General features: G+C 31.4%; 1 protein-coding gene across 3 annotated transcripts in view; it reads right to left on the bottom strand.

Moving 5' to 3' along the window:
• Nucleotides 1–1,023: 1,023 nt before the first annotated feature.
• Nucleotides 1,024–12,345, bottom strand: part of LOC113061409 (transcription initiation factor TFIID subunit 4-like) — a 69,937-nt gene continuing 58,615 nt past the window's right edge. For all 3 annotated transcript variants that reach the window (XM_026230486.1, XM_026230485.1, XM_026230484.1), the window contains one exon: nucleotides 1,024–4,143. In XM_026230486.1, the coding sequence (XP_026086271.1) occupies nucleotides 3,970–4,143 (174 nt within the window). In that variant the 3' untranslated portion in view covers nucleotides 1,024–3,969. The remainder of the gene's footprint in view (nucleotides 4,144–12,345) is intronic.

Here is a 12,345-nt window from a genome sequence, read left to right on the forward strand (position 1 = left end):
TGAAGTCGTGCTGTTTATGCTCTGATCTTGCTGAACAGAAGAGCGCAAGGTTTGTGTCGAATTATGTTGGATTACTTTCAATGCATTTGTGAAGCGTTTCAGGCCTAAAACGCTGGGACTATGCACAGTTATTTGTGTATTAACACATTCAGATGCTGGTTTCTCTTTGTAAACCCCAGAAGAGATCGCTTTAACACGAGACTGATGGATTGAACGTGAGCAAAGCAATATGATAATGTACATACAAATGACAAAAGAAGATCCTCAACATTTCAAACTGTCTACCAAGGTGAAAACTCTCATTATTTAATGTATTAATAATTAGACTGTGGTATTAAAGGGCATGTGTTTATTTACAGTGACTTCTTTTTTATTTACTTGCATATTTGCTATAATAAAAGAGGCGTGATATTCACCTGACGTTTGTTTGTGCTTTTCATCTACTTAATTAACATCAACCCTTTCAATGACATATTCATATAATTATGATAATTAGTTTATTTTAATGATAAACTTGGATCTGTAGTTAAGTGATTCTCGACTGGTTTTCCTTTCATAATTTACTTTGACTTGTTTGCTTTGATTTGTTATCATATACATGTTATTATTATCATATTAAAATTATTTAATTATTACAAAGTATATATAAATTGCATTTAATGTGTTATATATTATATAATAAATATTTAACTAGATTTTAATTAATATGTTTGTGTTATTTCTCAATAACTCAAACTTTTCAAATGATAAATTGTTTTAAGTTAAAAAAAAATTATAAGAAAAAAAGGATTTTAAATGAGACTCAAATAGATTCTGAACTTATATATATATATATATATATATATTTATATATAGTATAAAATACTATTTTACTATTAAAATATATTAAATTGTGAACTGTGTGTTTGTATACTGTACATATAGTTTATAAAAAACATATAAATATGAATATGACATATAAATATATGCATTTTATACTAAAAAAAATTAATAAATGGTGAACTGCACGTGTAAACATTTTGAAGTTTAGTAAACAGCTTTTTAATTCCTTTACAAAATAGGTACAAATACAGAAGTATGTTCACACAAACAGAAATATTTCAGGATATGTACAGAATTTACCAAAAATAAGAGTTCTGATAAACACAACGTCTTGTAAACAATATATACAAATTATCCATAGATCGAAACATTGAATTCCAGCTGGGCACGTCAGTAATACAATATGAAGAGAGTCCTAATAATATTTCGGCTACAAAGCGTATAGAAAGAGCCTCCAGCGGAAAACAGAAAACAGAAGAACAACCCAAACAAATAGATTTGTGCTTGTTTCAAATGGGACAGTCGGGGAATGAAGCAGTTTGCCTGAAAACGTGGATAACAACCAGAAAATATAAATAGGTCCAAAACGGAAATTTCCCGGACATGTGAGTTGAGTTTCACACAAACCGCAAAGCAACGGGATTCACGGTGCATAGAAGAGCGAGAGGATCCGAGTGAAGAGAGGTCACCGAACTTGACCTCTCGTGACATCATGTACGGCGAACCCTCGCCAAAATAAATGCTTACGGGATTCGAGTTCGTCCTTGGAAGTGAGCTCACGAATGATACATGAACGACTGACAACAATAACTTAATGACAATAACAAAAATAAACACAGTCGAGGGCAGTGAAATCCAGTTTTATAATCAAAAATCAATTTCTAATACCTTCATAATACATTGATTTATCAGTGCATGTTATTCTAAACTGTTTGCCTTTATAATCTACTGCTGCTTTCGGTTCTGATCGTGTTTATGAGATGAAAACCCAGGATCTTTTGGGGTTGGTTCTTCTTTTCGCACTGATTGATTGATTGACGTTCAGACGATGTGTTGATGTGGCTGTATTGCTATAGCTCGGATCTGCTGGCCTGATTTCGAGAAAACACGGGATTCGTGCTCCTCGTGGACAAATATTAAAGCTACGTGAATCACAATGACAGACAGAAGCTGGAATTATTTCCACATGCTGTTAAAAACAATATTCATTAAAAAAAGTCTATTTACATTGAGACTCGCCTTTTGAAAAAGAGTTTTTTTTGTCAGTTTTTGATGAGGTTTTGAATACTGTGATTGGCTGGACACTGATGAAGATGATTATGATGGTGATGATGATGCTTGGGAAAGTTTGCATGAGACGCGAATCTTTAACAGAAAACTGCATTGATCACTTCCAGGCGTTTCGTCCCGTAGATCGTCACTGTAAGCGCTCGGTGTTAAATATACATCTGCACCGTGAGAAAACACTCACTTCATCAGGATTTCTGACACTGAAAATACTGAAATATATCACAGCAAAAACCGTGAAAATGCATGAAATATTATCATATTCTTGTTCAAAGCATAAAGAAAATGTAGTGAAGCTTATTTTAAAAACAAGAAAAAAAACTGAGAATTTGAGGTTTATTTTATACTAATTAAATCTCTCATTTGAATAAATCGTTGCTAATTTTTTATTATTTCCCTTGTTTTAGTAAATTGTGAAAAATTTGTATTAATTAATTCTCTCATTTTAGTAAATTGTTGCAAATTTTTATTTAATTTTTTTCCTAATTTTAGAAAATCATTGGAAATTTGTATAAATTCATTCCCTCATTTTTAGTGAATCTTTGCTAATTTTTACCCTTGATTTAGTAAATTGTGACCAATTTGTGTTAATTATTTTGTTTTAGTAAACTGTAGCCAATGTTAATGAATTATTTTCCTTATTTTAGTTAAACATTGGTAATTTTTATTAATTAATTCCCTCGTTTTAGTAAATCATTGCAAATATTTTTAATTCATTCCCTCGTTTTAGTAAATCATTGCACATTTTTATTAAATCGTTCCCTCGTTTTAGTAAATTAATGCAAATTTGTATTAATTTCTTTCCCTCGTTTTAGTAAATCATTGCGAAATTTTATTAAATCGTTCCCTCGTTTTAGTAAATCATTGCCAATTTTTATTAATTCGTTAACTCGTTTTAGTAAATCTTTGCAAATTTTTATTAATTTGTTCCCTAGATTTAGTAAATCATTGCGAATTTTTATTAAATCGTTCCCCCATTTTAGTAAATCATTGCAAATTTTATTAATTTGTCCCATCATTTTAGTAAATTGGGACCAATTTGTATGAATTATCTCGTTTTGTATTATCTCGTTTTTTTATTGTAGCTAATTTTTATTATTTAATTCTCTCGTTTTTTAATTCCCTCTTATTAGTAAACAAGTGCAAATTTTTATTAATTCTCTACCCTTATTTCAGTAAATCGTTTCCTTTTTGTACCAATGAATTCCCTAATTTTAGTAAATCGTTGCTATTTTTTATTAATTAATTCCCTCGTTTCAGTAAATTGTGACCTTTCTGTACATACAGTATCTGTTCCTTTGTTTTAGTAAACTGCTGCGAATTTATACTAATTTGTTCCCTAATTTTAGTAAATCAAAGAGAGGGAAAAAATTTGGACAATGTGGTCATGATTCACTAAAATGAAGGCGTCGAATATAGCAAACCGTGTTCACGATGAGGGAACACATTAATAAAACAATAGAATTAATTGTTAATTCATAGCCATCTCTTTTCGGGGGATTTTTAGACTAAAATACTGATGAAGAAAGTGGTATTTACAGTGTCAGATTCATTCATACACAAACAAACAAACAAACACTCCTCGGCTCAAAGTCAGAAAGACAAGCCTTAAAATTCACTATCATAAATACAGTTTAGCTAGTAACGCTGAGGAGAAAACAGGAAACATAAAGCACATCTTGTTTTTTTTTTCTCTCTCTCTCTTTTTCAGAGCTTTTCTATCAAAAGCAACGCAGACATCACGAGCTCACAGACACAGACGCGGTGAACGGGCTGAAGGCACGTCGCAGGGCTGAGGGGAAGTCGATCGCTGCTCGGGTGGTTTGGCTGCTGATTGGCTCAGCATTCGCTCAGCGTTGGCTACTTCAGGAGAGCGCGGTAAAGTAAGAGAGATCTGCTGGTCTCTCGCTCCTGCTCCATGTAGAAGATGAAGTCCCTGAGGTTGACGCGTGTTATTCTCTGGCGGTTAAACTGCCGTGACGAGCAGCACGGGGCCGACGATCCGCCCGGGGAACCTGCCGAACTTCCCGACACCTGACGACAAAACACAATTCCGTTATTAAACACATTGCACGACTTATTTTATTTTAAGTGCATGGGAGACTCAGTCCACAAATGCTTCCAGAAAATTTGACATTCTAACAAACTAAAATTTATTACACGAAAACATTGGGTGAAATAATCCGTTTTAATGTATTGATGTTATTTATATGGTTTAGAATCATACTGTATCAAACTTTTAACTAAGCTTGCCGCAATGCACTCTGGGATTGTCTTATCTGTGAAGGCCTTTTATGATGATATTTGAAGGCCCCTAAAGAAGACACTGGTGTTCATTTTATTATAAATTATAATAAAAAAAATATTGCATTATAGTAAAAAAAAATAATTAAAGTACTGAAATATTTAAAAATAATAAAATTACAGTATTCTAATCACTGAATTTTTATCAAGATTAGCAATATATTTTTTAATATATATATATATATATATATATATATAAATATATATATATATATAATATATATATATATATATATATATATATATATATATATATATATATATATATATATATTTATAATAATAATATTTATTAAAATAACATTTTCTAAAAATAATATATATATATATATATATATATATATATATATATATATATATATATATATAATATTTTAATATTTTTTAATTGCATTAACTAACTTTTCAAGGTCTAGAAATCATGCTTTTAAAATAACTTTATTCAGTATTTCCAGGTTGTCCACAGTTCTGTTAATACTGGCTTTAAATGCCAGTTTTTAAGGGAACAAATTAAATTAAATAATTATATTTCAACATTCATGCAAACTTAATGAGATCAAATGTAAGCAGACGAGTGTCATGTGAGATCATGTGACTCTGTCCTGCTTCCACCGGAGCTCAAGATGATCTTTGGATCTTCTTAAATCATGCTGGAGAACATGATCCTGTTCACATTTAGTGCTGCTGTCAGTCAAGCCAAACTCAATACTATAAGACTTTCCCACATCCATATTTATTGTTCTCTTCAACTTCAAGCTGTCAATCAGATGTAGCTCCACTTCAGTCACTTTTCATACAACACTGGCATAACGGATGAAACTAAACTGATTCCGTCATTTCTGATGAGCATAAATGCTCAAACGGATGTTATTGTGAGCAAAACCGTCTTCTCTTAAACTTAAATGTGTTTAGTCTTTCACTCACATTCTGTTCATCTGCTTATTTCAGTGTAAACTGAAGCAGAAGTCAAATAAACACACGGATTCTTACGCACTGAGTCAGACTCTGTCTCTCATGAGCAACAGAAAAATATCTGATGGTAGAATCACAAAATAAGACCTGAAACGAAGTCTCACTCTCTAACAGACGTCGCACAATTAGACTTGATTGTGCTGGGTAAACACAATGAGAGACACGCAGGGTTAATGGAAAGCAGCTGACGCGTAAGGCACGTTATCTGACGGGTGGAGTGTGCTGAGGTGGGGTCAATTCAGGACAGGCAGCGCACGGGACGCCCTCAGGGCCCAGGACCTCCAGAAGAAGGATCTGGCCTCATCAGGCCAATCAGAGTTGAGCTCATGTGAAAGACGGGCATGTCTTCTGCCATGGCAATTAATGCCAATCACAGCCTGGACCAATCAAACGCATCCATCTACCTGACGGACCTCTGGCGGGTTTGTGTGCTCAATATTCACGAGCGAGTGTGTGTTTGAGATGAGAGAAACACAAACAGAGACGAAGGAAGAGAACCTGCTTAGGGGAATAAATCACTTGATGAACTTTGAATACAACAAAATTAAGGATTTTTACGATGCTACTGTAGCAAGATGGTGAATGTTTGTGAATTGCTTACAATAATTGCACAAATATGCTTTCAGGCTACATGTTCTGTCCCTTTAACATCATCAGGAAAAAGTGTGAAAGTCTTAAAGGATGGAGTTTGAAAGGATTGCGCCACTCACTAAAAATTATTAGACAGAGAACAACAAATCTGAACATAAAATGCAATCAAATACCTTTTATTTGCATTGCTTATATAATATATATGAGTATATACTAATATGTGTTATATATAGCTTTTCTTAATATTTTGAATTAGCTTTATAAATTCATAAATTAGCAATACGTTTACGTGTTTGTAATTTTTTTTTATCAGTTTTAGTTCTTTTTTTGAATACTTCTATTTAGCTTCATTTATTTTTCAGGTTTAGTTTCAGTAATTTTACATAAAGTTTTCCTAATCAATTTTTATATCTTATTTCAGTTTTATTTCAACTAGTTTAATTTTATTAAATTTTTTACTATTTTAATTTTAGGTTTAGTTAACAATAACATCAGTGTAAATGCCTAGTGCATTATATAAAAAAAAAGTAAAAAATTATATATATATATACTGACCTGAGATTCGATCACATGACATCAAACCAAAATAAATAAAATAAAATAAAACAAAATAGTAGCAGATTCTTCGGAACAAGTATAAATAGTACATTCCCAAATAAGCCAATATAAATATTAATAGATGCTGTTTACACAGAAACAGAAACAGAAACAGCTCGACAAAAGACAATTATTCAGTTCAGATCAGAATTGATTCAGTTCAGTTCAGTGTTGATTCCTTTCAGTTCAATAAGAATATCAGTGTTGCAAAATTCATCAATTATTAAATGAATCTGATTTGACTATAAAGCAGCTCTGTAGAAGACAATAGCCTGAATATTCAGCTCAATAATCCCAATGCCATCAAACTGATAATACTAGTGAATATAAACAGACACAAGTGAAACAAAGATTCACTTCATATGTCTCGAACTGAAAGTTTGCCGTGTTTTCTGGCATTAGGAACACAGATTGTCTCTGGAGCCACACAGAGGAAGAGGAAGTGATCCGAACGCAGGCAGCAAGGTCACGTCTTTCCTCCCACTGTACGCCAGTAACCCAAACACAGCTCTGTTGATGTGTGTTCCCATGCATTAACAAGTACATAAACACACACTCACACACTCATTGATTGCTAATCTACATTGGGGGTCGTCGAATTGTGTGGTTTTGGCGAAGGTCAGCATGGAGCTGAAGGAAGAGGAGAAGAAAAGATTTGTGGGAAGGCAAAAATCCGTGAGGCAAAAAGCAGCATCTGTCATTTTATGAGCGCGAGCCGCTGGCGGGCGTAATGTCACATGACATATCCATCTGACAGCTAGCACACGGATACCTCCTTACATCTTTTCAGACAATTTCTGACTGCGTGCACGTGTTTGGAGCGGAGAGAGACGAGCCTGCAGCATCCTCAACAACACACACACACACACACACCACTGAAACACTGACCGGTAACGAGTGAATCAGATTTACACAACATGTGTGTGCTCAGATTCATCAAACTGATCCATTACACTGCTGAAGCTGATTTTGGCTCATAATGATCTGGAAATGGGACTCAAGACCTAGTTCTGTTTTTTAAAACAATACAAGAACCAAAAGACTTTCGTGAAAAAAAAATAATAATAATAATAATATATATATATATATATATATATATATATATATATATATATATATATATATATATATATATATATATATATATATATATATATATATATTTACATATATATATATTTACATAAAAATATAAATAAAGATATATATAATCATGGAAGTAAAATTGTTAAAGTCCAAAATTTACAATAATCTCCATCTTAAAAAAAACAAAATAAAAAATTTCAAAAAGTAACAAATTAAAAAAGGTTAAAAAAAGAGTAAATTTTTTTAATTCCATAGACTAATATAATAAAATTAAATGGACAAATATCTCCTGAGAGACTCGATATGACCGTCTTATAATAACTCAAATACAATAAATATATTTAAATAAATATATTTCTAAACAAATACATTACATTCCTAAATGGCATGAAAAAATAAGATTTAACTCGTCTCGTCTTGTACTGGCTCAAATACATCTAAAATATTTATTTCTGTATCTCAAAAAATAAATAAATGAACAAGTAACTAAAGCTTGAGAGACTCGATATGACGCTTTATATTAACTAAAAAAAATCCTAAATATTTATTTCTAAACAATTCAATAAAGTTCCTGAAAATTCCTAAATTCCTAAAAATTATTAGATTTAAATGTGTTGAGATTAGATTTAAATTAATGGATTTAAATGCGTTATCTTATAGGATTCGTTGAATTCCCCCAAATAAAATAATTAAATAAAATATAGAGTGAAATAAATTAATAGAATGGAATTAAATTAAATTAAAATAATGATTAGATTTAAATTTGTTGAGAGAAACTCAATATGGCATACTAGTCCAAACACATCCTGAGGATTTATTTCTAATAAATGGACAGATTTTGGGCTTCTTTCTGTCTGCTGTCTATGAACTTTTGACCTTCTGTCTGTGCACAGCTTCACAAAACCCATTGGGCTGTCATTCTTGTTCTGAATGTGTTTCTATTTCTCCCTCTACAGTTTTCAAAGAACGGCATTTACAGTCTGGAGATCAAACCCAGCTGATAACAGCTTTCTAACACTTTTATTTGTAAACTGTGTAACTACTTCATCTCGTGCCAAAGAATCACATTCACTCTGTGTGAAGCTCACAGACGGAGCCAGATCAGCTCCCACTTTGCTAAATTTACTTTGGGTTAATAATGTATGTTTTTCTCTCCTGCCGTCTCGGACTCTGAGAGTTTCACGGCTGGCAGTCTTCATCTTCATCTTCATCTCCATCTCCATCTCTGCTTTCTGCTGATCAGCGTCTTTCTTTCTCCGAATGTTTCTGAGTGAAGCTCGAGCCCTTGATGCTGGAGCCAATATTGGACTTGGCTGCGCTTTCACCTCAGGGCTACAGGTTAATGGTCCACTTTGCCAGACACACACACACACACACACACACACATTACCAATACTGCTATCTCAGCAAACACATCAACAGGAGACGGCTGAATATGAAGAGGAAGATGAAATCAGAGAGAAACAGAGATGAACGCGCCGTTACAGATCGAAAGAACAAACTGATGAGATCTGACAGCGGGACAACGAGATGTTTATATCGGGTCGACTGAAATGAGTTTATCAATGACCACGGAGAAAGAGAGCAAGAGAACAAATTACATTGAATATAGCCATTCCACTTAAATATATATGTATATATAGAGAGAGAGAGAGAGAGAGAGAGAGAGAGAACAAATCATATATATATATATATATATAATAATTATATTAGATATTATTATTAATATAAATTACAGCTAGAATAAATGTGCATTCTAAAAAAACTAAATTATATAATATATATAATGCATATTATATTTGTGTGTGTGTGTGTGTATATATATATATATATATATATATATATATATTGTCCACAATAATTTACAAAAATAAATAGACATATATATATATATATATATATATATATATATATATATATATATATATATATATATATATATATATATATATATGTAATATTAATATATTAATACATTATTAGTCATATAATCATATTAATATTAAAATAATATTTTTTTATTACTCTTTAAAGCCTCCCTGTTTAATTATAGGAATTATGTTGAAATGAATTATTTCAATTATGTTATTTAACTTTACAATAAAAAATAAAATAAAAAAATAATATATATATATATAATTTTTTTTTTACTCCAAAATACAAAACAGACACACACACACACACACACATATATATATATATATATATATATATATATATACACATATGTTTTTTTTTTTTTTTTTTTGTAAAGTTAAATAACAAAATTTAAATAATGCATTTCAACATAATTCCTATAATTAAACAGGGAGGCTTTAAAGAGTAATAAAAAAATATTATTTTAATATTAATATGATTATATGACTAATAATTTATTAATATATTAATACAACTCAATATAATTATAAAAAAATTAGAGCGAGTGAGAATAGAAATAATAAATAATAACTTATTATTTTTAAATTACATAATATATGTAATGTATATATAAATTTGAAATTTCCATAAATAAAAAAATAAATACATAAAAAAATTATTAATCCCGGAATAAAAAAAAAAAAAAAAATATATATATATATATATATATATATATATATATATATATATATATATATATATATATATAAAAGTTTCCTTCCCAAATCCGCAATACTGTTTTTCATAGTTAAAACAAACAAGCTAAATGGTCCTAAAACAAGCATCATGTTTGTTTCCAAAATATTTCTTACTCATTGTGAAAGAGATCTGGGCATGTATTTAACCAATAAGCGATCTTAAAAAGCTTTCATAAGCAGGATAAAGCAGACAAACACTACAGTTCACCATCACTCGGAGACTGAGAATGACTTCAGACGTGATGACTGGTGCTTTTCCATTAGGACCTCAGCATCAGCACGCTCTCGTTCTCGCCTCCCATCATGTCAGAGCGACTGAGGCCGAGCCAAGAGCCAAAGCTTTCCCACATGTCTTCCTCCGCCCCGGGCCTCCACACCGGCAACGGACATTAATTAGGACCAGAAACTCCCTCTCACTTTAACTCAGGAGAAAAGGCCGATGAGGACATTTCGAAAGAGTTAGCAGATGTGGAGCGATCGGCCCGAGGCGTTTCTGACATCGCCCGAGTGATGCATTTGATGTGGAGTTAATTCAGCTCCAATAAATGTATAAAGAATTACAATAATAATTCACAGATGTATATTGTGTGGATTATACACGCAGCCCTCGCTTTGAACCGCGCCACGGCAGCCAAGATTAACAAAAACAGGAGAAAAGAATGAGCACTGCTTTGTGTTTCGGCTTTCTGCTAATCAAAGGGTCAGAGAGGGTCAAGATTCACTTCTGATTCGAGGTATTGATTCGGTCTCTGATGAAGGCTGGTAAACTGTGAAAGTCCTTCACTTGATAGAGAGAGAGAAATAAATATATCATAAAAATCTATATAATTAATATATAACATGTAATGCATAATATATTGTATACATATCATTTTAATAAATATAAATGTAATATATAAAAAAATAATAATTAATATAAAAACACCTTTTCATATTCCATATATATAGAGACAGATAAACATAATTTAGAAAATATGTGTATGTATATAATTATTAAATGATAATTTAATATAATTTAAATATTATTTTAAATAATAATTTAAAAATAATATTTTAATATAAATGTTATTATTATTTATTAAATTAATATAAAAAATATTATTATTAATTATATTATCATTATTATATAATTTGTATAATACATTAATCTCATTAAAATACATTTAATTATGCATGCAGCTTTTATGAACTATATTAATCATATTTATACTGAAAATTGATTTGTTGCACCTCAGGATAATTAAATATTATCTAGTGAAGAGGAAAATAATGAAAATATGAAAATAATAATTATTATTTAATTTTTTTTGGAGGCTCATAAAAAAGTTAATATCATAAACTATAAAAAAAATATATATTTTAATTGCAGCGGCACCATAAATATATGACTGCTTTTATGAAATAATATATATATATATTTGTACTTTATCCATTGTTTTTTTCACACCACAGGTTCATTTAAAGTTAACTAGTGAAAGCAAAAGCAGTATAAAATAAGCTCAGGTAATACTATAGTATTACCCTCATGGTTGTAAGAGATGCCCAACAGGCTGAATATGCATTTCATTAGACATAATGAAAAATCAGCAATATCATATACTAAGCGGCCTCATTTCTGTTGCTGTATTAGATTTACTGCAGCATAAACACTGGAAAAGAGAAACAGAGAGAGAGTCGTTCTAGTATGATCTTGATGAAAAATGGCAGAATTGCATCCAACTGCAATCCGCCGCTTAACTAAAGAGCAACAAATCTCAAGAAATGGGCTGGTGAGCGTCCTAAAACACGAGGAGAAACACGGCCGGCGAGCTCCATGGCCATGCACAGCAACTGCAGAATTTCAGTCAAGGAGAAAGAAGGCGAAAAAAAAAAACGAAAAAAAACAACACCTTATTACTTCTAACTCCTGCAAGCCATTTTGGTCTCCAAAGGTTTCAGAGCGCCTGAGGCGCAGTGTCTGCAGTGTTTCGGGAAATGACTTGCCTTCGCACGAACACGGCTATGTTCTGCAGCATCCCCTCTCCCTCGCTCCTTAACCCTTTCCTGCCTCGCGCCTCTGACTCACACACAG

This window comes from Carassius auratus, chromosome 43 (assembly GCF_003368295.1).
Source record: "Carassius auratus strain Wakin chromosome 43, ASM336829v1, whole genome shotgun sequence".
NCBI lineage: Eukaryota > Metazoa > Chordata > Actinopteri > Cypriniformes > Cyprinidae > Carassius > Carassius auratus.